This window comes from Oreochromis niloticus, linkage group LG5 (assembly GCF_001858045.2).
Source record: "Oreochromis niloticus isolate F11D_XX linkage group LG5, O_niloticus_UMD_NMBU, whole genome shotgun sequence".
NCBI lineage: Eukaryota > Metazoa > Chordata > Actinopteri > Cichliformes > Cichlidae > Oreochromis > Oreochromis niloticus.
In genome coordinates, this window is record NC_031970.2 from 22,815,420 (window position 1) to 22,839,880 (window position 24,461).

The window sequence follows — 24,461 nt, forward strand, 5'->3', positions numbered from 1 at the left end:
CAGAATAACTGGTATTACGACTGGCCATCCCTGTATTGTTCATTTCATGTTTTCTACAGTCAATGGTTCAAACACAAGATGAAGATGATATTTCTTTTACGAACTCCAGGGGGCAGCAACGCGCACCGTGGCGTGAACGATCCCAGCAACACTTCAGGAGAAGAAGATTAACCACGTTCCTTCTGGCAAGGATAGTTGTGAAACAGCTTCCGAAGGATGGATTAAAGCCTGTGATGCTGTGATATTTGCTTTTGTTGCATTGTGTGTCAGTAAAAGGCGCAACTATCAGTGACCTGCCAACTGTTTCAAGGAGTCAAGAGGAGGAAGTTAATGTGCTTCGGCGTGAAGAGATGAGCTCGGTCAGACAGGAAGGTAAGCATGCTGTGATAGCCGGCTAACTTTTCTGCAAAGCTACTCTCTAAAGTTTAGTTGCGTCTGAATGAAAAATGAATCTTGGGGTAATAATAAGGTGGATTAAGAAGCTCCCTCATAGGATCTGAGCTAGGACAGTTATCCTGAGAGGGCAGCAGTGCCTGCCACCTGTGGCCGTCAGAGTTTAACCTTGACCAGCACATGCTGCAGTCCACTAGGCCTGCAACATACTGTAATTATTAAAGTGAGTAATATTAGCACGTTTTTCATAGAAAGTCACTTCTAGTCTAGTTATAGTTTAAAGTGTGTGTGAAAGTATTTGGACTGTCATGGTTTTGGTAGCAGATTAAGTAATTCGTCACACCAAGTGTGGTTTTAAGATGCCTTTACACTACACAGCCCTTATTGGCTATGGTGTAGATTAAGTTGAGTTATTTACTGGGGAAAAAAGTGCCTATAATAAATTCTGAACTACAGCTGAATTTGTAATGTATAAACAATGATTACGTGGCTTATTAATCCTTAGTTAATGTTTCAGAGAGCAGGGAGAGTGCACACTCGTTCTTGGAGATAAGAGTTTATAATCACACATTATAATAATAATAATATTATCATCATACAAATGTTTCATTTAAAAGTGGAAACAGAACATTCTTTATTATATAAATGTGTATAATCACAACTGTTAAACGCTCTTAACTGCTTTTTCATTTAAAAACAATCCTAATAACTACCTTTTCTATTTATCAGTATTAAATTCATGTGAATTTAACTAAATGAAACCTAGCTTATTGCAAGCTTGTGCATCTAACGGAGTGGCAGGAAACTTTGCACACTCACTGAAATGGCAGCTCAGGTGCGTTTATGATCTAATGACCCCTCTTCATATCTCTGTTTTAATCAAAGTCAGTTTAATCTCAGTTCGCTCTAATGTTTATTCACTTGCAAGGGAGTAAAAGCAATACAGAGTAATAGTGTATGCGAGTACTTGCCAGGGCAGTCCCGCTGAGCCTGTTTTATACATCTCCCCATTCATATCAACCAGTAAACACGTACTGTGGGAACAGATGTGTGTCAGAGAAAACAGTTTAGTTGTATAGCGTGCAAGAACACAATGCTGATGGAACTTTAATAACTGATAGCAGAGAAGACACATCACAGACTGGGAGAAGGACAGGCAGACAGAGAGAGGGGGACATTTTCTCAGCTTATCCGGAAAGAGTGTTGCATAGCTTTCAGAATTTTCTTTTATCAAGTCTTCATGTTTTTGCTGTGTCTGTGGGGTTTACTCGTATACTTCGGCTTCCTCCGGCAGTCCAAAGAGAAGACTCAATGCCAGATAAAGCTCTTAAGTGCATGGAAAAAATTCCTGGGATTTAGTTTGAAGTGCTTTGAGTGATAACTTCAAATAATCTTTTATTGGCTGTTAAATGATTAAAAGAAAATCGTATAAAATACCAGTCATTAAACAAACAAAGCACAAAAAAGAAAGAAAGCAGCAAATCTTCACTTCAGAGAGTCTGTTAAGAATTGCTGAGCATTGTTTTAAGTGTGTTAACAAAATAAGAACTCTACCAATCATCTCCTGTGGAAGCTTGTTTCCTCCACTGGAAAAAGATGCAAGAAACTGCCAGTCATAAGTAAGCCGGGATTTCATGTTATCTCGTAAAAATTCCATTTATTAAGTGGAAATTTTGAGATGTTTTGACTTATATATGGCAAAAAAAAAACCAATGACAGGAAAAAGTTTTGATACCTTCCTGATGATTTATTTAAAATACTCTTTATTTCACACAACAGGTAAAGACACGATCATCTTTGTCACCAAAGAGGATCATGCAGCACCCAGCACTGCGGAGCTCGTGGAGGAAGACCCCAATGACCCATTTGAGGAGAGAGGTGAGAAACAGTAAAAAAAAGCTTTGGTGAAGTCCCACAATTACAAGTTATTTATTCTGTATTCTCCTCTCTTGTCCCAGGCTTAATTCTTCCCAATGGGGAGATTAATTGGAACTGCCCGTGCCTGGGTGGGATGGCCAGTGGTCCCTGTGGGACTGAATTTAAGGACGCCTTCTCCTGTTTCCACTATAGTAAGGAGGAGGTGAAGGGCTCTGACTGCCTGGAGCAGTTCAGGTCTATGCAGGAGTGCATGCAGCGTTACCCAGAGCTCTACCCACAAGAAGATGAAAAATCACCCAGCGAGACCCCAAAAGACTCTGAATCCACAGATGCGCTGGATGAAAACTCAACGTCTGCCTCAGATCAGGACTCTGATACCAAACAGGCCAACACAGAGAGCTAATAATGAGTCTCTACAGCAACAGCGACGCTCAGTATCCATACATGAAATAATTAAGCAATTGAGCAAAAATAATGCAGAGATATTTTTCATTATTTGTCATTAGTTTATTTTTACTATTGGTAGTTTTTTAATAGCTCATTTAAATGATCAGAAACGGCTGTTTTGCTTTCGGCTGTGTGGAAGCTGGATAGACAAAGTGAGGAAACGGGCAGCACAGATTACAGATTATTATGAGTTAATTTAAAGTAATTTGATTGGCTGGATGGAAGCAAAGGCTGCCACCTTAATATCAAAAAGTATTAAAGAATTTCCCTCCACTGGTTTCTGATTTGTCCTTAGAGGAAAATGGCAACAGAACAGATACTGTTTGCATGCTGTAGCAGACAAAACATTTATTTCAGTTTCATTTACAAACTTTGTTAGCAAAGTGATTTAATGGACAAAAGAAAAAAGGGTTTGTGAAGTTGTTTAATCCTGCCACTGTGCTCATCCAAAATGGTTGTAAATAATCTTCAGCTGAGTGCTAATTAAGGACCAAGCTTCCTGCACCCACACGGTGCACTGTGTGTATACGTTTGGCTCTTTTTCTTCGTGTCTCAGGATGAACATTTGTCTGCTGTGTGATTAACCATCACAGGTTCAGAGAGTGTAAACAGTATATTTTCTTAATTTTCTGTGTTTTACGTTGTTACACAAATGTTACTTATATCAAATTTGTCTAAAAAGTTTATGTTAGTAACATTATTGAAACAGTTGCCAGCTTTACGAGGTATGAAGCACGAACTGAAGGAAATGACTGCAACTTGTTTTTGTTTCTGAGCTCTTCATTTGTGTCTTGGCACTCTCTGTCCAGTAAGACTGCATTTTTTTATAACCCGACCTGAAAAATTTACCTCATCTAAGCTGAAATGAACCGTGTGTGTGCCGCACAGGAGTGACTGACTTGACTTGAAGTGGATATTGTTAAAAGTTTTATAATAAAATCAATTACAAATCTCTGGTTTGTGAGATATTGTTGACTGTACACACCATATTGCAGGTTTACATCATTAACAATGGGAAAATGAACAATGTTACTCATCATGTGTTTGCTCACCGACGTTGAATTTTCGCTCAAAAAAACATTCTGGTGTACAACACAAGATATTATATTGTGTATTGATAATATATCAGTACATCAGGTTAAAGAACCATAAACAATAAGTCTTTGAAAACTGACATCGTGCCTGTAGTTTCCTGTTCTCAGTAAAACTGCGGTATTTAGTTGCACTTGTGGTTTTGTTAGTAGGGCACTGCCTAAGTACAGAGCAACGTTTATATAGGTGCCAGTGAACGAGGGGGGGGGTAATTGCAGTAGAAGTGAAAATGATTCTGCACAGTCACTGTGCTGTCTAAAGGGTTTCGGTAAGTTGTGACACACACTTCTCTGTGTAAGCATCAGGGGGCCAGAGGTCTCAGTAAGTGTTTGTCCACTCAAGCATGTGCTGCTTCAAACTCCGCGAGGGATCAATAATTACCAAACAACCTCCTCTAGTCGCGGTGTACCATTGGTGCATCGTGAAGGGCAAAGATGACCAAAGAGCGATTGCCCTCAAATGTTCCTCCCTCCCTTGAATTCTTTCTCTCCACGTTAGAGCTACTGTCAGGCTCCAGTCTTACCTTTGTCTACAGGTTTCTGATCAGGTGTGTCATAGCAAATATCTAATACAGCATGTCTAGTTTGAAGGAGATATGCAGCGGTTTGCCCCTCGACCCTCTGCCACCTAACCAGGGAAGAGATCCAAATGTGCCACATGCACCTATTCGGACTCCCAACCTCACCGCAGAAGAGGAGCGGGTGAGTAAATGGACTCCAAAACTATATTCTCGCACAGTTTGTAGGAGCTTTACCACCAAGAAATGAGTCAGTGAGTAGCACAGGTATATCCTGCCATAGTTCTTTTCATTGTTTCAGTTAATGGTAAGCACTAATGATGATAATTCAGATTTAAAAGACATGTGAGCGTAATTAAAGGCGGTGACATTACAATTTGTGCACAAGAAACTTTTGGACATTGTCCAAACAGAGCTGCACTATCATGTCACATACTTGTTCTTCTCTAAATGTGTCTGATGGGAAAGTGCATTTGTGTCCTCTGTCCTATTGCATCACCTCCCCTGGATCATGCCCTTTCCTAAAAATTGATTATTCTCAAAGGTCCCCCACTAAGTGAGTGAATAATTTGGAGAAAAACACAGAGAGCTTAATAAGTTACACGAGAAGACCGGGGAGCAGTAAGAGATCTAATCATGTCTTCTGAACATTTACTTTTCTTGACTAACGTCCTCTAAATGCCTCTTTCCTCTAGCTGGCGCTGAGAAATGCCCTGCGTTATTTCCCCCCCTCCCATCACGCAACGCTCGCATCGGAATTTGCTCAAGAGCTGCGGCAGTATGGGCACATATACATGTACCGCTTCTGTCCCACATTACGGATGAGGTGAGGCTCACCGAGGACAGCCTGAGAGGGAATTCTGATGCCAACATTTCTATTCTATTTAGCCAGATATTTAACACTGAAGAATCTTTCTGTGAGTGTTACAACTAATAGAAGGCAAACAGTTGCACTTTGTAATACTTTTAAAATCTATTAACCTGCTGATATATGGGCTGAGTTGTACAGGCACTTACCAGTGTGGGCGTGCATTTACATCTTTTACATATTTTGATGCGGATGCTGCACCGGTCCGTCGTGGTGAAGAGGGAGCTGAGTGTAAAAGCGAAGCTCTCAATTTACCGGTCGATCTACGTCCCTACCCTCACCTATGGCCACGAGCTGTGGGTAGTGACCGAAAGAACGAGATCGCGGATACAAGCGGCAGAAATGAGCTTCCTCCGAAGGGTGGCTGGCCTCTCCCTTAGAGATAGGGTGAGAAGTTCGGCCATCCGGGAGGGGCTCGGAGTAGAGCCGCTGCTCCTCCACATCGAAAGGAGCCAGTTGAGGTGGTTCGGGCATCTGACAAGGATGCCTCCTGGGCGCCTCCTGGGTGAGGTGTTCCGGGCATGTCCCACCGGGAGGAGGCCCCGGGGCAGACCCAGGACACGCTGGAGAGATTATATCTCTCGGCTGGCCTGGGAACGCCTTGGTGTTCCCCCGGATAAGCTGGAGGAGGTGGCTGGGGAGAGGGAGGTCTGGGCTTCTCTGCTTAGGCTGCTGCCCCCGCGACCCGGCCTCGGATAAAGCGGATGAAGATGGATGGATGGACATATTTTTTATATAAAGATTTAAAAGAGGTGCTCAGAATTACAGTCATTGGAATCTTTAGGCAGAACAGGTAGAACAGAGAAAACAAAGAGGAAGAAAAGATTTAAAAAACCACAAAGACTATAACAGTATGAAACTGAAAGACCACTATAATATAAATATATCTTATATTTAAACTGCATTTTAACTTTTTAGGTGGTATTTTGATTTTTTTTCCCCATTTTACAAGTAACATGAATTTCCTTCTGCTTCCTAAGAGCTTACCCCATAGATCAGTACCCATGCCGCACACGTCAAGCAGCCGCTATGATGCTAATGATCATGAACAACCTGGATCCAGCAGTTGCTCAGGTAAGCACAGCTTAACAAGGCTAAGCCTATTGAATAAAATGTTAGGTTTTCTGTATAATTTATGTGTTTGATTTGAATAACAAAGAATTCATTCTTTATCCTTCAGTTTCCTCAAGAGCTTGTCACCTATGGAGGGAACGGACAGGTGTTCAGTAACTGGGCCCAGGTATGGCCTGAGTTAACATGATCGTTTGCCTGTCTCTGATCAGAGTGTATACCTTTTAAGTTTTGCATTTGTGTGGGTGCAGTTCCGCCTCGTGATGCATTACCTGAGCGAAATGACAGAGGAACAAACTCTGGTTATGTACAGCGGTCACCCCATGGGTCTTTTCCCCAGTCTGCCTTCCTCACCTCGCGCCATCATCACCAACGGCATGGTAACGGCGCATCAGGCATTTGGCTCACTAATGTCATATGAAGAGATAAGTGACGCATTCACATGTTTTTCTTTTGCTTCCATCAGGTTATTCCAAATTACTCCTCCAGAGATCAGTATGAGAAGATGTTTGCCATGGGTGTATCAATGTAAGTCCTCAAGATCCATTATAGCTACTTGCTTTTTTTGTCTGGCGATGCCAAGTGTGGTCTCTTTGCTCTTTGCTGTGCATTTTCAGGTACGGTCAAATGACGGCAGGCAGCTACTGTTACATTGGGCCTCAAGGGATTGTTCATGGAACTATGGTTTGTAATAATTACAAACAGATGCACACAACACAGTTTGAAAGTCCCTCACAGAAAAATGTAATAATGCATGCTGTAGTGCCTGTTTTGGATTTGCATTAGTGGTCCTTTTTTGCAGCTGACGGTACTGAATGCTGGCCGGAGGTATCTGGGTTCTGGTGATCTGAGGGGGCGTGTGTTTGTGACCTCTGGCTTGGGAGGGATGAGTGGCGCTCAGGCTAAAGCTGCCGTCATTGCCGGCTGCGTCGGTGTGATTGCAGAGGTCAGCTGGTTTCAAGTCATTTCCCATTAACTCTGATGACTAAGCAACAACAGAGGAAGTACTGTGTAAAGTCAATGTGACTGTGTGAATTTGATTTGTGTTTAGGTGGATGAGGCTCCTCTGAGAAAGAGACATGAACAGGGTTGGCTAATGGAGGTCACTAGCAGCTTGGATCAGTGCATTAAACGCATAAGGTAACTGAAAACATTAGATTAAAAGTCTTTATCAAAGGTTCAGTCAGACTGCTCTCGTTTGAAATGATTTACTGCATCAGAAAAATATATTAAAGGTTTGACAGAGTCTGAGCTTGTTGTTATCCCTAAATGTGTTAATACTGAAACTGTAGGATGATGAGTACATATCCCCTACAAAGTGGATGGTGGGCAGCAGCAGCTCTAACATATGAGGGGCAGAGATTGAAAAGTTGGCCCTTAGATAGACTCAAGTTGGGAAGGTGTGTTTGGTTTTTGATGTAAGGAGACTGGTTATGCATGAAACAGTGCATATCCAGCTGACTGCCTGTACTAGCTTGCAGGATTCACTCGAGCATGTTCTCTTTGTTGAGACTTTGCTCAACGAAGGAACATTTAACCAAATATCAGTGGGAGTGTTTGCGCCTGTATGTATACTTTTAACCTTGTGTGGATTAGAGGTGGTAAAATGTTTCATACATTACAACAAACCCCGTAAACATACAAGTAGCATGGTGATCCAATGTTAGAATGATTCCACAGGAAAGGCCACAGGTAAATCGCTCAGCTGTGAAAGTTACTAATTACTACTTTGTTTCTTACAGAGAGGCTAAGAGCGCCAAGACTCCCCTAAGTCTGGGATACCATGGCAATGTTGTAGACTTGTGGTGAGTCAGACAGGATAACTTTACACTATAAAACCCAGGTCTACAGCTGCAGCTGCAGTGAAGGAGCCAGTTTTTGTTGTTGTTGTGCTCTTGAGGTCTTAGTCATAGTCTGCTCTTTCTAAACAGGGAGAGAATCCTGCTGGAGTTTGAGAGGACAGGCGAGCTCCTGGTAGATCTGGGTTCAGACCAGACCTCGCTTCACAACCCGTATAATGGTGGTTACTATCCAGTCCAGCTCAGTTTCCAACAGGCCAACCAGCTCATGTCTACTGACCCTGACCGTTTCCGCAACGTGGTCCAAGAAAGGTTAAATTAATCACAGAGCTTAACAAAGCTCTTGTGTTATTATTTTATATGTCTCTCTATTAAGCTGAAGAAATGTGTTTTAAATGCTATCACAGCCTCCGAAGACAAATAAAGGCTATCAACAAGCTAGCTGATGCAGGCATGCACTTCTGGGACTACGGTAATGCTTTCCTCCTGGAGGCCCAAAGAGCTGGTAGGTAATTTAACACACACAGAGAACTCCATTATCATGCAGTTAATTATAGACTAATAACGAGGAATATTGTCTTTTGATTTACAGGTGCAGAAGTTCAAAAAGTTGGTGGAGGAGCAACAGAGTTCCGTTACCCTTCTTATGTGCAGCACATCATGGGGTGAGAAACCTTGTGAATGAACTAAACTTCACTAAGTTTAAATGTGTTGTGAAGCATGCCATACTAGACTGTGACTAGACCCTTCAAAGCGATGTGTGAATAAGCTTGTGTGCAATATTTGTGATCGCATTTCATATGCCTTTACCCAGGGATATTTTCTCATTGGGCTTTGGGCCATTTCGCTGGGTGTGCACATCTGGCAACGCCCGAGATCTCGCTGTAACTGACAACATTGCCGCTACTGTCCTGGAGGAAATGAGTGCCAATGTACCTGAACGAGTGAAACAGCAGTACAATGACAACATTCGCTGGATTAGAGAGGCTGGAAAACATAAAATGGTAAGCTCCCTACTAAAACGATCCACCCACTGGATATTTCAGTTTAAATTACACAGGTAATAAATTAATAATAATACAACAAGAATTCTGATATGCTCCATGTATTTTTTGTGTTTGTTTGTTTAGGTTGTAGGATCACAAGCCAGAATCCTTTACTCTGACCAGAAAGGAAGAGTCTCCATTGCTTTGGCGATCAACCAGGCTGTTGCTGATGGAAACGTTTCAGTAAGAGGATAAACTGTCTGCTAAGGTGATCATGAGGCTTGATGTTCAGTTTTGAGTGTAGTCTCAGTAGTGTCTTTGTTGTTACTCTTGTTCAGGCGCCAGTGGTTATTAGCAGAGACCATCATGACGTTAGCGGCACAGACAGCCCCTTCAGAGAGACTTCTAATGTGTATGACGGTTCTGTCTTCTGCGCAGGTACGTGGTACACTCACTACAGCTGAATACAACTGAAATTTGAAGTTTAATACATTGAACTCATTTTACATCATGGGCCACATACAGCCCACTTTGAGCTTAAGTCATCTTAAGTGGGCCGGATCAATTAATTAAGTCTCAGCGTGCATTACTTCCTTCTTTATTTTGTTGGAGTCCCCTGTCTCCTGTGTTTTAGATTCAGTTTTGCTTCCCCAGTCTCATTAATCAGATTTTGTTCACTTGTGTTCCCTGGTGTGTTCCATCCCCCTGATTACCTCATGTGTGTATTTAAGCCGCTAGTTTTCTTTAGTTTGTTGTTGTGATCTCCCCTCGTGTTGTGTGTTCTCCTATCAGTCCAGCAGTGTTAGTTATTTTAGGTAGTTTGTTCCAGCTCTGCCCTGCCTGTTTTATTGGCCTGCCACTTGCCGGCTGATAAAGCTGAGTTTTTTAGTTAAAGTCTGCCGAGTCCTGCATTGGGGCCTGCACCCAACCTGACACACACAAATGTCCCATGACACAAGTCAGTTCCTCAAAGGCATTCTGAATACAAGAATGGGAGGCTTTAAAATATTTTAAAGCTCACATCCAGACAGCACATTGTGGTGACAGATGCAGCTTTATAACAGAGCATATGGCCCATTACTGGTTTGGAGAGTTTCAGTGCCTCTGCAGGAAATCAGTATCAAAGAAAAATGCTCTGCGCTTTGCTTCATGTACTGAAACCAAATTGTGTCTTTAAAAAAAAGAAAACTGAATCTCCATGACTACTGCTGATATGAAAACTGTTGTGGCTGAAAGTTGTGGCTTGGCCGACAAACGTATAACTTTGGTGACATAAAGCCTTTTTTCATATTCTCATCGTTCTTGTATTTCCACATTCATATAATCCATAAATACTTGAGCAGTAATAAAAAAGTCAAGTCACAGTTCACAGCGTGTACCTGTTGCAGACATGGCAGTTCAGAACTTTGTTGGTGATGCATTCAGAGGTGCCACATGGGTAGCCCTGCACAATGGAGGTGGTGTTGGCTGGTAAGTCTGACTACAACAGTTCGCCAAAGCAATATTTATGGATTAATACAAATTTAAATCAGGGTGATTATAACTGCCTCCCATTTACAGGGGTGAAGTCATTAATGGAGGATTTGGTTTGGTGCTGGACGGCTCAGAGGAGGCAGCAAAGCGTGCCCGTCTGATGCTCAACTGGGATGTCTCCAATGGGGTGAGATAGTTGAATGAGAAGCAGCTTACAGCCTCACTTCACGGTCTGCAGACGATAATTGTCCGGCTGCTATCTGTGTGTTTCTGTGTTTTGCAGGTGGCTCGTCGCTGTTGGTCTGGAAATTCAAACGCTTACGAGACCATCCAGCGCACCATGGAGGAGAACAGGCAGTTGCTTGTCACCATGCCCTTTCCTGTGCAGGACGAGCATGTGCTGGATCGTGCCCTGCAGGGCTAAACAGCAGGGCAAAACCACCAGGCTGTGTTAAAAACCAGCCACAAAACTTATCCATCTGTTCAAATTTTACATAACAGACTATTGGCATCCATACCACAAAGACATCTCAATATGCAGAAAGCCTGCAAAATGTCTGTCAGTACTGCAGTAGGTAATAAATCTATATACAGTGGCAATTTTAAAAACAAAACTATCAGGTTGCTTCGGTGTTTCATATATTTTGAATGCATGTATTCTTTATTTTCGAACCTGTATACATTATAAAACCTGTGTTATTTGTGTGTACTGAACCTGCTAATAATATCAAGTAATTAAAATGTCAAGTCCTATATTTCATATGCCATACAGGATGTAAAGTAAGAAAAGCTGCAGTTCTCCGCAGTAAGAGTTAAACAACTGATGTTTGAGCCAAGGCCAAGTTGGTCACAGCTGATAGCACATAAAAACACAATATTATATATATATATATATATGTATATATATATATATATATATATATATATATATATATATATATATATATATATATATATATATATGGGAGCCAACTTCTTTCTAATTGGATCACATTTCATTTTTGAGGATCCGAGTTCCGTTTTGTTACACTCTCCAGGGCGAATGGTCGCGTACTTACTACAGTCATTTCTGGTCTTTTGCTCTGTCTGCTGAGATCCTGCGTCTTAACGCGGGATTGTTCCTTTAAGAAAACTGTGAATGGTCCATGAATTTGAGCCTCGTCGCGCTGACGTAAGGGAATTGGAGAGGTTGGTGTGCCTTGCAGGAAGAGGCAGATACCAGTGATGAGGACCAGGCAAAGGTACCAGATTTTTTGCCGAGATTTTAACCCCCACTTGTTGTGTTTTTTTAACGTCTACATATTTACCCAGCCAATTTCTGAACTCGTTTAAAGTCCGTGACAGTATAACGGTGCGCATTCCCCTCCCTTTTCTGCACATCGAGGATTTTTTTTTTTTTTAATTTTAGATTGCCTCATTTTTTTTCTTCAGCCATAAAAAGAATGGATCGTGACGTGTTGTAAGTAAGCAAGAAAGTCGTCTGGATATATGTGGATGAGCTAAGATGACACTGGGTATTTTATGCGGCAGAGCCTGGTGACATTTTCTTTTCTGCGCCACCGTCGGCTTTTAGAGAAAAAATGGATCATTACCAGGAGGAGCAGTCGGTAAATCCTATTACCGCGCAGCACGGGACAGCGACCAACAGCGACTCCAACTTGGGCAGCGGCCTGACTGACCTCCAGCCACCTGCTTACTTCAAACTGGAGTTCAGGAGAAACGCGGTGACCGATGACTACAAAATAACATCTCAGGTCCTTGGCCTGGGAATCAATGGCAAAGTACTGGAGTGTTACTGCAAGAAAACAGGAGAGAAATGTGCGCTCAAGGTTTGTCACTGTGTCTGCCGCTTTATTTTGTTGTTGTCGCTGGAAAGAAAGAGAACAGCCATCAATTATTCATCTCCCCACAGTTGCTGTGGTCTGCACCGTGTAATGGTGACTGGAAATCTGTGCAAATATCCTAATGTCGTTTTATCTTCAGGATTTAATGTAAACTTCAAATTTCTTTGAATGATATATCATATGATACACATGAACCAGGGATGGATGGAGGAGTAACCTGAAGCAGATTTGCTTTTTGAACTACCCAGACAGTAGTTGTGTCTCACACGCTGTTGTATGCTGTCTGGGATGCTGCTGCACAGTTTTTACTGTGTTGTGATGTTGTTATGTGGACAATGAGCTTCTCTGTTAAAACTTTGTACCCGTGTCTCTGACATATAAAAAGGAAAAAAAAGAAATCCCGCATTTTTCCCTCATCCACGCAGAAATGTTGAGCCCACAAAAGCTTATGTGTTGGGAGAAATGCAGCTCTAAAGCTACTTTCAGCTGCTCTCTTATTCACAAGGCTGTCGCCAGATTGGGTTGCTCCTCATGTTTGATTTGGCAGGTTTTCACGTCGGATGTCATTCCTGATGCAACTCCCAAGGAACTGGTGTTAATTAAATAAACAGCTGGCTATGGGATTGCAGGAAAGCCTTATGGAATTAGGCAGGAAGGGCAGTCACTCCAGTTCCTCCACGTCTTTTCTTTGGAGGTGATGAAATAAGTGGTATTGTGTGAGTGGCAATGTATGTTGATGTGATGTCTTCCTCCTTCAGCACTCAGCTTGCATTGTCACAGCTGTTGGGATTTGGTCTGGCGTGTACATGTAATGGAAAAACAGGATACCCTCCTCAGCCCCTCTCTCTCTCTCTTGCAGTGTACCTTTAAAGATACAGCATGTGTGCTGAGTGCGGCTTTAAAATCCTGACTTTTATTGCTCCTTCTGGAATAACTGCTCAGCAAACAGCAGTAATTTAATGCCTTTAATTTTGCCTGCCTTGAACACTGATTTGCATTTTGAAGCATTTCATTATAATGTTTAAAACATTTTGTCACATTCAACAGATTCTCTACGACACTCCCAAAGCCCGACGGGAGGTCGAGCTGCACTGGCGAGCGTCCGGAGGTCCCCACATCGTACGGATACTCAGCCTCTATGAGAACATGCACCATGGGAAGAAATGTCTCCTCATTGTTATGGAATGGTGAGAATGAACAGCATCACACTGTTTTTTGGCACCTTTAAGCAAAAGCCGTTGCTTAAAAATGGCTTTTACAGATATTGGAGAACAGTTTGTGAATCTGATTTAACCAACAGACTTTTCAAAGTAAATATTGTAACTAATAATTTTCTCATTTCACTGATTAATCAATGGTGTTTTAAACACTCCAGAATTTTGAAAACTCATTATAACTTCACTGAAGAGGTGGTTTGAGTGTGATTATTCGTACAAACAGCCAAAATTAAAAAATGTGAGCATTTGTATTATTTATATTGTTATTTTGCTTCGTGTTAAATTTTAACTTGTGAAAACAGTTAAACTAAAACTCAAAGTGGACGCAACAAAAGAAGAACAGAGGAAAAACATAGTGATAATCATATCCAATCAATCAATAATCAGCACATGATTCATAAGATTTGAGAATAGAATAGAATAGAATAGAATAGAATAGCTATTTTATTGTCATTCAAAGGGTACACCAGTTTGTGTACACTGTTTCCCTCCATTGCCTCAGACTAATGTAATAAAATAAATATAAATAACTAATAATAATAATTGAATGCACACAAGTCTAAGAAATGGTGGTCAAATAAAAACCTGCTCAGACTGCACCCGTCTGAGCAGTTAATAGTCGGGCACAATGACTTGCTTTGTTATAAAACCGTGATTGCAGCGGACAGCTGTGGTCATTTGCCAAGAGTACCCTCACTGCCCCAGTTCTGATCTCTATGTTAATCTTGTCTCAGCATGGAGGGAGGGGAACTGTTCAGTCGCATTCAGGCCAGAGGGGACCAGGCTTTCACAGAGAGAGGTGGGTTAGAGTTCACCTTTAACAGTTTCATTTAATGGTTTCTGCATTGCAATCTGTGCTACCATGTCTCTCATATCCTCCAATCAGAGGTGTCGGAGATCATGCATGACATTGGCATGGCCATAGAATACCTCCACCACATGGACATTGCTCACAGAGATGTAAAGGTACTGTACCGCTGTTCTTTCAGAAGCTGCTGAAGACCGCAAGTGTGGTTAAAATATGCAACATTACATTAAAACTTTAGTGTAAAGTTGATGCATTGAAAAAGGCCACTGTGTGTGTATCAGTGAGATGCAGCAGTACGCTGTGCCCTGGAAGTCATTTACACAGTTAATAAAAGAAAGAAAAGAAAAGAAAAGAAAAGATTTTATAAAACGCAGTCGGATTAAAGAGTTTTTCCTTGTTTGTTATTCTCTCCACAGCCTGAAAACTTGCTCTACACAACTAAAGAGAGCAACGCTACTCTAAAGCTGACTGACTTTGGCTTTGCTAAGGAGATGACGCTGCACAACTCCCTGCAAACTCCGTGTTACACTCCGTATTATGTTGGTGAGTGTCCAGTGAAATGTGATAGCAGGAGTTTCAGGTGCACTGCGTATTTGGCAGTATTAGAGTCAAAATTTGTTTTATTTTATTTATTACTGTCTCCATGTGTGTCTGCATATGATTGACATGTTTTTTGTGACTCTGCACACATTATCGTGTTGTAACTGTTTGCCCTTTCAGCGCCAGAAGTGCTTGGGCCAGAGAAATACGACAAATCATGTGACATGTGGTCTTTGGGTGTAATCATGTACATCCTGTGAGTATCTTGTGCCTCTCTAATTAGCTATACTAATGACTAAAAATCAATTCTGCATAGTGCCAAATTAAGAAAGTGTAAAGCTGTCTTCTCTTCTCTTCTCTTCTCTTCTCTTTTCTAGACTCTGTGGGTTTCCTCCATTCTACTCAAACACAAGCCAGGCCATCTCTCCAGGCATGAAACAGAGGATCAGGTTGGGCCAATATGAGTTTCCGAACCCAGAGTGGGCAGACGTTTCTGAGGAAGGTCAGACTAACAGAATAACTAAACAATACTTGCACTGCTGTGAAATAAAATGCAAGTAGAGAGAGGCTCTAAATGAATATGCTATTGGTCCACACAGTGTAAATTACTGTGCCACGGCGCTTCAGCGTCCAGCCTCACTTTAATCCTCGCACGCTCTAACAACATAATCATGTGCTTAACAGAGAGAGTGGAAATGACCTGCGTAAACTTTCCGCTGACAGTAATAGGAACCTCATGGTTTGCCACACTAGATCTCTGTATGTTTAAACTTCCCATGGTGTTGTCTGTGTGTATCTTTTTGTTCTCTTGAGTGAAGAGGATTTTTTTGTTGTTGTTCTTTTACATTAGTTTTCGATTCCAATCACTGAAGAATTGAGAACATAACACTTCTCAGAGCTTTGGAGCTTTTGCAACATAACATCTGAGATAAACCCATAAAAATATCTCTATTCCACATGCACGTTGCCCTGTTGGATTGCTTGACTGTGTTTCTTAATGTTACCTGCAGCCAAACAGCTCATCATTCAGTTACTGAAGACAGACCCCAGCGAGAGGATGACGATTGGACAGTTCATGAACCATCCTTGGATTAGTGTGAGTTAACACCTGTGCCCATTCACCTCTGTGTTTTCTCCCAGTGCACACGCTGATGTGAATGTTTTTATTTAACAGCAATCCATGGTGGTCCCTCAAACACCTTTGTACACCTCTCAGGTTTTGACAGAGGACAAGGAACTATGGGAAGATGTAAAGGTGAGAATTGTATTTACTTCAGAATCTGGCCACAAGATGGCAGTAGAGCATTAGCTCAGATTTAAAGCACAAACTGTGTCTTCCAACAGGAGGAAATGACCAGTGCCCTGGCCACGATGCGCGTCGACTACGACCAGGTGAAGATCAAAGACTTGGATACATCCAACAACCCTCTGCTGAAGAGACGCAAGAGGCCCGTTCCTCCGGGAGCTGACGGCGTAGAGGAAGCTGACAGAGGGGATGGAGATGGATCAGGAGTGTGTAACAGTCAGAGAGAAGTATTGTTTTCTGAAGAACATGGTAACATGATCACGGAAGAAAAGTAGCATTAAAACCAGAGTAGCAACATTTTCCATCCACATATCAATTGTTGTATTTTACTCGTTCTTTGTGTTCCTGCACTCACTTTAAAGAATCCCATTTATTTTTAACTCTTACTACTTAAAGTGAAATAAAATGTTGTTTTTTATCTTTTACATTGGTGTCCTGTCACATTTTACATGGCAGCTCATTTTATACAGATCTCGAAGATACTTGGAAACTTTCAATTTATTCTGATTGTGAGTAAAACAAGAAAAAGTATTAAGCTCAGAGACTTTGTATAAGCATTAGGAACTGATTTTCCTCGCTGTAACCAATGAAAGACGATATATGGAAGCCATAAAAGATAGTTAGGCAAGATAACATACAACTAGTAATTCCTCTTTACAAGTCACTACTCTTTACGTGGTTATGTCACTGTGCTGTCAAGGGACTAATAAACCTTGCGATATGAAGGTGTTAACATGGTTCTTGCTCATTATTAATCTTGGAAAACATTTCCATGTGCTTGAAATGTCTTCCTTTACCAAACCGTTAGTGTTTCCTGTTGTACTTGGCGTCAAGATAAATGTTGTTCACTTTTTCACTCTAAAGTGTGCAAAACCAAAACACAAGCTCTCTAATTCAAGTGTGGCAAACAAACTTGGATGTGTCATGTATACAAAACCATGAGAGAAGATGTGCTTATAATTATACTAACTACTTTATTTGCTTTGTAACCGAGTCTTTAACAATGTCAGATTTTAAAGCCTTCTTTTGGGATTTCTATGTGAAACCCTGATCTCATGCAGTGGGAGAAAATGAGTCAATATTTTCCACTGGAACGTTCATGGATTTAAAGCAACATGGAAATGTAAATATTCAGGGAAAGTAAAATAATTTCCTTGGGTACAGAACTTAAGCAAATATATGAATGTAGGTGTTTAGTAGTGTGTTTGTCTTAAAACGTTGTATCCCAACCAGAACAGGGAACTGTTTTCCTTAAAAACAACTTTATTTACACTTCATCCTACATATGATTAATAAGTACACTTTTGTTTCACTGACGATTGTACGAATGACCTTTGAGTATGCACCCTCGATCATTTGGTTACTCAAAACTGAGTGGATACAAAGCGTCCATAAATTTGCATGATGAGATGCTGTAATGGAAACGTTAGCATTCAAACTATGGTTAGGATCAGGAAGCGGTGTGTTCAGGACAGGTCCACTGGACGCATCTGGAACGGGAGGAAAGGCGAGATTAAGACGGTTCAGGTAAGGCGAGGAAAACAGGAGTTTCTGTGATGGCCTTGTCCCTGATTACTGGAAGTCAGGTTATAAGTGACCTCCTGACGATCCGTGAGAAAGGCGTCCTCATCAGTCTGCTGGAGCCACAGTGTAAGGTACACTTCATTAATGTCTCTGAAAACAGCTGAAATATACTCGTTTTAATCAGATTAGCAGCCGATTTAAAATGTTTGGTGTTTATTTGTTACATTTATTTGATACATTTATTCATAAATGCTGTAAAATATGATGGAAAAATAAATAACAAGGCTGAGAAAACTGAATGTGTGTTAAGAGGGTAAAACACATTCCCGCCATCTGTTAAATTCTACATGATGATAATATTACTGTAGTAGCTCGATGTACTATGATGTATGCCTCTGTGAATCATTTCATGCTCACACTTGTTTTCATGTTATCATCTGCTGCTATCAGAAGGAGCCTGGTGTATGAATGGGCCATGTGTTAGAGCTGTTTTAGTTTTACATTTAGCCTAATCTTGTCATCCGCAGTCTCAGATGGTTGTTTTGTCTAGCACCGTTGTGTTGCCGGAGCATCAACCACAATATTTAAATGTTATTTAAATTCCACTCCGCAGTAAATAAATGAGGCATTTTTAAATTTTTTCAGTGTTAGGGCTTTAGACAGTTATTTAATGAAATTTTAAATTCTGTGGTGTATTTGTTCCCTTCCCTCTGTTTTCTTTTGCTTAGAGAGTAGAGGTTCCTGTTGCGAAACACAGAGGCACTGTACCTGCTCTCACTGGTGTAGATCAAATTGGGCTATGCACAAACAGGCTCTCCCAGTTAATTACGTTACACTGACATTATCACTACCAACAAGAAACAATTTGGGAAAAAAGACAGAGCAGACCCAGAACAGAGACACTGATAGGAAAGACATCGTCTTCATGGTGCAGCCATAGATGGCCGTTTGATTGGCAACATAAAAATACTAAATGGAGAAAAAAAATCACAAAAGTGAAAAAAATACATTCTTTTATATCCTCCAACAAAATTCTAGGGTTAACTTCCAGAGTTCACAAATACATCCTTTATAGTGGAGTGTAAATGGTTAATGACCCCTTTTTAGGGCACTATAAAGTTCTTGTATGGTATCCTGTGTTTATATGCACACACACTGCATTGCGCCTGTTGTTGTACGCTGGCACTTAGTAGATAAAACTGAATTATGTTAAACTGAATATCTGTAATGTGAAGAAAACACATCCAGATCAAGAAGGGTCAGTATAGCCTGACTAACACATTCTAGACCAGGGGTGGGCAATCTCAGTCCATGAGGGCCGGTGTCCCTGTAGGTTTTAGATGTGTCCTCGAACCAACACAGCTGATTTAAATGGCTAAATTAGCTCCTCAACATGTCCTGCAGTTCTCCAGAGGCCTGGTAACGAACTAATCGTGTGATTCAGGTGTGTTGACCCAAGGTGAGATCTAAAACCTGCAGGGACACCGGCCCTCGTGGACTGAGATTGCCCACCCCTGTTCTAGACAGATGTAACTGTGTCATCAGCACAACAGAGAACATTAGATATCTTGATGAATCTCCTATAGTCCGCAGTCTTGTTATTCCATGTTTTATGTGGTATGGATGAGGCTGACTTGCCTGTGGTGAGAAAAAGCTGCTTTGAAAATGCAGTTTGAAGTACAAACTACTGACAGCAATTTATGATGCAGCATGTCACTGCCATTGTGGGTTCCCTGAGACACGTACAGATGGTTCTTTTATGGTGCTTTCTTCCTTTATTACTTGTGTTTGCTTTCACAGTAAAATTGTCTTTCCAAACAACGTCACGTTCACTCACCTGCTAACACGACCACACCAACTGCCCGTCCATGCTCATTCCACACACCTGGCCCAAGTGTACTACTGCACAAGTACGAGAGACATAATTATACAATGCCTAGCCCGTGCTCCACCCCTCCCCTGTCGCTGAGCCAAACCCACACGCCTCCACCACAACGAAAGACAGTTATAACAATTTATAATGCTAAAACATTCAAATGACAACAAAAATCGACAGAAACTCTAATATACATGAACTGAAACATTAAATGCCACTGGAAAAGTGCAAGGTTCCAGGTTTGGTTTCATTAAAAGAAAAGGAAAAACATGCTGATTAGTCCCTGCTTAAGAAGAATAAAGAGTGCAGGCAGGGTAGAGTGGGTGGAGACGAACGTCGGGGGGCGGGGGGGATTTGTGACAGCAGGATAGCTAACAGTGCAAAGAAAGGTTTACAATATGGTACTTAGACCCGCTATTATGTGCGGTGTGGAGAAAGCGGAACTAACAAAAACACAGGAAGTGGAGATGAAGGTGGCAGAGCTGAAGATGCTTAAACTTTCATTGGGAGTGACCAGAATGGAGAAAAGGTTAGAGAAACAAGGCAGAGATGGTTTGGACACATGCACAGGAGAGACAGTAGACAGTGGAGCTGATAGGCAGGAAGAAAAGAGAAAGACTGTAGAGAAGTTTCATGGATGTAGTGAAGAAGGACATGCAGAGGGTTGTTGTGACAGATGAGGAGAATGCTAGATCAGCTGTGGTGATGAGCTGAAAGAAGAAAAAGTCTCTACTCAAGTGCATTAGCTCTCAAATAAAAACAAATGTTCTATTAGTGGCTGTAATCATTGTCATGGCTTTGCCTAAGGCAGTGGTAAATCTATAGGGCTGAGGTTTGGATTTTGCATTCTGCAGACAGTGAGCAGCTTCCACCACTTTTCACATGCACTACACATAAGTCAAGTGTGTATGGTTATCTGCCTGATGTATACATTGCCTGGGCCTTTGCAGGGTTAGAGGAAGAGAGGTGTGAGGCAGGTCAAATTACATTATATTACAGTATTCAGTTCAGTTCAGGTGTATTTATATTGCCCCAAATCACAACAACAGTTGCCTCAGGGTGCTTTAAATTGTAAAGTAAAGACCCTGCAGTATTGGAGAAAACCCCACAAATCAAGCAACCCCATATGAGCAAGCATTTTGCAACATGGAGAAGAAAAAAATGTACTTTTGACAGAAAGAAACCTCCAGCAGAACCAGGCTCAGAGAGGGAAAGCCATCTGTCATGACCAGCTGGGGGTTGAGGGGAAAGAGAAGAGAAAAGAAAAGAGATTGTAGGGAGGCAGGACAAAACACAGACTATGGGAGAGAGAGGACAAAAAGGCAATGACATGCTGCAGTGGTAACATAAACACGTGGGCCGTGAAAAGAGGTCAGTGGAGTGAAGAAGTGCTCAGTGCATCTCTGAGAGCTTCCTTTTTCCCTCCTGCATGGCAGCTCTATCTTTGGCATCCTTTGTCTAATATTTCCACCATCCCTCCTCTGCACGTCTCGTCATTTCAGTGTACAAAAACTATTTTTTTTAAAAAGCTACTCTACTTGAATAACCACGAAATTGTGATTCAAAATTGAATGTAGTTGAACAAACCAGAAAGATATTACAAAATGTAGTTAAACTACAGGTTTACTTAAAAGTAGTCCACTATTACCTAATTGAAGCAACAGAAAGAAGTTAAATGGAAAAGAGGTCATCAGTCTCTCTGAGAAGCAGCTGTAAAATGAAACTAGAATGACTCAAAGGGTTACTGTCAGTCAGGAAACGTGAGCTGGTTTCGAAAGCAAATGATTTCTTTTTTTAAAATCGGATGTTACTCATTAAAGAAGTGATTGTGTAGGAGGACGGGCGCACAGTGTCTTAAGGACAGGGTTAATGCAAAATATCAGAAAAACAAACCAAAGCTAACTGCACAAGATAATTACTGAAGAGACATTTACACAAAGACACCAGGAAGTTGCATTAAATTGGCATTTTCTAAAATTTAACACCAACATAAACATGCCTGTGCCTTGTAACTTATTAAATTGCACATCATATATTGATGCACTTTGCACCACTACTGTCTATTTCAGCTGATCAAATCTACAGTAGCACAGATACTACAGGCCGAAAGTACCCCAGGGGAGAGGCCAAGCTGGAGTCGCTTAGAATGCGGTGTGGTGTGTCTCATTGAGGATTCGTCCATGCATTCCTATTTCCTGCGCCTATACTGCGTCAAGGTAAGAAGAACATCATTACTGCTCACAGTCACTCCACCCACTCAAACTGGCACATATGCTGAAACGTGCAGGCTGCTTCCAGCATGGCATAGCACGGGGCAGCTTGAAGAGTTTCCTCTACTTTGAGGTTTCCTTCAGCAACAATAGGAAGGCTCATCCTGATGGGTGCGCCTGTGCTTTTCCTCGTGTAACTCTAACAACTCCTCTCATTCTGAAACACAGCGTGCCAAGTTACTGTGGGAGCAGGAAATGTACATTCCATTCAAGTACACTGCAGCACGTGCTTTCTTCCATACTTTCCCCGCAGATGTAAGTGATCCTGTTTGGGCATCGGTGCGTGCCTTTTGATTATCAGAGTGCCACTTTTAGGTTGGATTTGGGTAGATTTGCTGTGTTTTCGCAGGACTACCAGGTAGGCGTCAACTTTGCAAATGAGAATGAGGCAGAGGAGTTTCATCATACCGTGGAGGCTGCTTGTGGTTAGAATAATAACAAACACATCTACATGTATAAATGCTCTCATAGGCTCAGCCCTGTCTCATATTTTAACACTACCTTTATATTTACAGAAAAGATGACCAGCATGATTGAAATGACAGCAGTGGGCAGTTCAACGAGGGAACTGCCTGCTGATGATTTGGGGTAAGAAAGATAGCACCACTTCGTGTCTTTAGAGTGAAGGAAAGAGCGTTAAAGAGGTGGTCCACAGTTTTGTGTTTTTTTTTGTTCTCTTTAGAATTGAACCATTGGACAGTTTGAATGAGGAGAAAGATCTCCCTATGGACACATCTTCCACGGCAGCTCCTCCAGCCTCAAGTCCTGTATGTCAAACTCTACAGTGAAATGTTAATGGGGTAACTGTTAAGCTGTTATTAGTCATTAATAATAGCATGATAAATCACTCCCTGTTATGTCTGCTTGGTGAAGTTTAAGGATCTCGACCCGGCTATGAGGAGACTGTTGATGCAGGCCAAACTCACTGAAGAAGACCTGAAAGGCAAAGACATTGCCGAAGCTGTTGACTGCATCATCAGCAAGTTTGGAGGGCTGAAGGCTGTGCAGAGAGAGCTGAGAAGCAGAGGTACTATATCCCGATAAGTTTATTAGTATGTGCTCTATTTATTTACGTTTTATTTTCAGGAAAAATACAATTGTTTATATTTTTTTAAGACAGTGTTCTGTCATATGCACACAGGCCCAATCTCTCAGACACTGCCAAGATCTGCAGGGGCTTCCATGTCTCTCAGTCTGAAGAAGGGCCCGTTGCCACCAGTCCCTTCCATCAAAGACAGCAACACTTTTCAACAAACACCAAGGGACATGGACACGGTGGACAAGAGTCAGACAAACACTCCGATTCCTTTCCCTCCACCTCCCCCTCCGCCAGCACCTACAGAGAGGATCAGAAAGAGTGCAAGTTTCAAAAATGTAAGAGGAAAAGATCTCATTGAGCATCCATACTTGTACACAGTGGGTGGGCTGAATGAACTTTTTTGTTTTGTGCTGTTAGGCTGGCTCCCGAAAATCAACAGAGACAGGTGACTTAATCCTGGCTGCACTGAGAGAAGCGTTCAAAGAAAAACGGATGCTTCAGCGAAGCAACAGCGAAGATGGAGAACCTACTACTACTAATCCTAATACTAACCAATGACGGACTCCTTTAAGAGATCTTGGAAGTCAGCTTGTACTGTAAATGTAGTTATAGATGTCTGTGAGTGTGTAGTTATAGATGCGGCTTTTTGGCTTTGATCGTCAAACAAGGCAGTGGTAGGATTAAATTGCCATAAGGCCCATGTGGTAAAATGAAAAGCCACATTGTGCATTTTTAAAAAATCTAAAATGCCATCATGTCAGTACAGTATGCTAAGTCTTAGTTTAGAGTCATAGATGTCACTAAAATAGATAACAAAGGGCCAGATTTTCACTTCCCAAAGTAAATCCCAGCTTCCTTAAATGTAGCCTACAGTAATATAAAGATAAATGAAGAAACAGATGAATTTTTAACTACTCTTTTGCTTTAGTTTCTTTTCTGGAGCTGAAAGTGTATGTTTTACTTGTCTTCTGTAAAACATTTGTCATGACTGTAATGTTTATGTTTTTAAATATTCTGATTTCTGTGGGGTGTAATGTTTTATGTATTTTTTAAAGAATGTGCTTTAATGTACACCCACGGTGGAACCTAAAGAATAAACAAAGTGAAGCATGCATTATAGACAAGATATGGAAGCTCTGTTCTCCTGTACTATAACAGCACTGCCTGCTTTCAGTTTGCTTACAATTCAGTAAAATCTGACTTTATTTATCCAGACATAAACAGTGTAAAGGCCAAGGTCAAAGTCAACAAACAGGTGAGTGTGGTAAGTAATTCAGTCAATCGCAAAGGTAAAACCCCCTCTGTTTTTTTCAGTGATGTTAACTTTTTGTTTTAGATGTTTTAGAGTTAACAATGCTGCTCAAGCTGTTCATGTGCTATTTGTGGAACAGTGTTAAAAAAAGGAGATTTGGAAATGACCTCATGCAAATAGATATTTAAACCAACGTGAAGCGGTGTTTCTAATGGCCACCCGTGATATTATATTTCTAAATCTCAAAAGAAGAAAATGAAA

At 41.4% G+C, this 24,461-nt stretch overlaps 4 protein-coding genes across 7 annotated transcripts; all 4 read left to right on the forward strand.

Moving 5' to 3' along the window:
• Positions 1-116: 116 nt before the first annotated feature.
• On the forward strand, positions 117-3,674 carry chchd4b (coiled-coil-helix-coiled-coil-helix domain containing 4b). The gene is made up of 3 exons (XM_003441291.5): positions 117-372; positions 2,173-2,271; positions 2,352-3,674. Exons 1-3 carry the CDS (start codon positions 351-353, stop codon positions 2,672-2,674), a joined length of 444 nt encoding a protein of 147 aa, XP_003441339.1. The 5' UTR covers positions 117-350; the 3' UTR covers positions 2,675-3,674.
• Positions 3,675-4,269: 595 nt separating this feature from the next.
• uroc1 (urocanate hydratase 1) lies at positions 4,270-11,279 on the forward strand. The gene is made up of 19 exons (XM_003441452.4): positions 4,270-4,511; positions 5,023-5,153; positions 6,176-6,269; positions 6,376-6,435; positions 6,518-6,646; positions 6,733-6,794; positions 6,884-6,950; positions 7,069-7,212; positions 7,318-7,406; positions 8,009-8,071; positions 8,198-8,377; positions 8,473-8,570; positions 8,658-8,730; positions 8,880-9,069; positions 9,196-9,294; positions 9,390-9,489; positions 10,440-10,521; positions 10,612-10,711; positions 10,808-11,279. Exons 1-19 carry the CDS (start codon positions 4,386-4,388, stop codon positions 10,946-10,948), a joined length of 2,028 nt encoding a protein of 675 aa, XP_003441500.1. The 5' UTR covers positions 4,270-4,385; the 3' UTR covers positions 10,949-11,279.
• Positions 11,280-11,580: 301 nt separating this feature from the next.
• Positions 11,581-16,664, forward strand: LOC100696070 (MAP kinase-activated protein kinase 2). Of its 2 annotated transcripts, XM_003441453.5 has the most exons (11): positions 11,581-11,983; positions 12,098-12,353; positions 13,416-13,555; positions 14,320-14,384; positions 14,472-14,551; positions 14,810-14,936; positions 15,114-15,189; positions 15,311-15,435; positions 15,944-16,029; positions 16,108-16,188; positions 16,278-16,664. In XM_003441453.5, exons 1-11 carry the CDS (start codon positions 11,967-11,969, stop codon positions 16,512-16,514), a joined length of 1,290 nt encoding a protein of 429 aa, XP_003441501.2. In that variant the 5' UTR covers positions 11,581-11,966; the 3' UTR covers positions 16,515-16,664. The 2 variants fall into 2 exon arrangements, with proteins under 2 accessions (XP_003441501.2, XP_005469592.1); XM_005469535.4 differs by lacking the exons at positions 11,581-11,983; positions 12,098-12,353 and adding an exon at positions 13,233-13,319 and having other exon boundaries at positions 16,278-16,549.
• Positions 16,665-17,060: 396 nt separating this feature from the next.
• si:dkey-197j19.6 (neural Wiskott-Aldrich syndrome protein) lies at positions 17,061-24,061 on the forward strand. 3 transcript variants are annotated; one of them, XM_005469534.4, is made up of 9 exons: positions 17,061-17,894; positions 21,709-21,855; positions 22,078-22,164; positions 22,259-22,334; positions 22,425-22,497; positions 22,592-22,676; positions 22,783-22,936; positions 23,051-23,283; positions 23,366-24,061. In XM_005469534.4, exons 1-9 carry the CDS (start codon positions 17,796-17,798, stop codon positions 23,504-23,506), a joined length of 1,095 nt encoding a protein of 364 aa, XP_005469591.1. In that variant the 5' UTR covers positions 17,061-17,795; the 3' UTR covers positions 23,507-24,061. The 3 variants fall into 3 exon arrangements, with proteins under 3 accessions (XP_005469591.1, XP_019214458.1, XP_025763096.1); XM_019358913.2 differs by having other exon boundaries at positions 17,816-17,889; XM_025907311.1 differs by lacking the exon at positions 17,061-17,894 and adding an exon at positions 19,318-20,168.
• The last annotated feature ends 400 nt before the right edge of the window (positions 24,062-24,461 follow it).

What these genes read in the sequence shown, in the direction of transcription:
- chchd4b (XM_003441291.5), top strand. Translation starts at nt 351, where the DNA reads ATGAGCTCGGTCAGACAGGAAG. An exon ending in GAGCTCGGTCAGACAGGAAG is followed by an intron (nt 373 to 2,172) that starts GTAAGCATGCTG and finishes TTCACACAACAG; the next exon opens with GTAAAGACACGATCATCTTT. An exon ending in TGACCCATTTGAGGAGAGAG is followed by an intron (nt 2,272 to 2,351) that starts GTGAGAAACAGT and finishes CTCTTGTCCCAG; the next exon opens with GCTTAATTCTTCCCAATGGG.
- uroc1 (XM_003441452.4), top strand. Translation starts at nt 4,386, where the DNA reads ATGTCTAGTTTGAAGGAGATATGCAGCGGTTTGCCCCTCGACCCTCTG. An exon ending in TATGTGCAGCACATCATGGG is followed by an intron (nt 8,731 to 8,879) that starts GTGAGAAACCTT and finishes GCCTTTACCCAG; the next exon opens with GGATATTTTCTCATTGGGCT. An exon ending in AGGCTGGAAAACATAAAATG is followed by an intron (nt 9,070 to 9,195) that starts GTAAGCTCCCTA and finishes TTGTTTGTTTAG; the next exon opens with GTTGTAGGATCACAAGCCAG.
- LOC100696070 (XM_003441453.5), top strand. An exon ending in CTCCTCATTGTTATGGAATG is followed by an intron (nt 13,556 to 14,319) that starts GTGAGAATGAAC and finishes ATCTTGTCTCAG; the next exon opens with CATGGAGGGAGGGGAACTGT. An exon ending in GGCAGACGTTTCTGAGGAAG is followed by an intron (nt 15,436 to 15,943) that starts GTCAGACTAACA and finishes TGTTACCTGCAG; the next exon opens with CCAAACAGCTCATCATTCAG.
- si:dkey-197j19.6 (XM_005469534.4), top strand. Translation starts at nt 17,796, where the DNA reads ATGGCCTTGTCCCTGATTACTGGAAGTCAGGTTATAAGTGACCTCCTG. An exon ending in TCCATACTTTCCCCGCAGAT is followed by an intron (nt 22,165 to 22,258) that starts GTAAGTGATCCT and finishes GTGTTTTCGCAG; the next exon opens with GACTACCAGGTAGGCGTCAA. An exon ending in CTCCTCCAGCCTCAAGTCCT is followed by an intron (nt 22,677 to 22,782) that starts GTATGTCAAACT and finishes TGCTTGGTGAAG; the next exon opens with TTTAAGGATCTCGACCCGGC.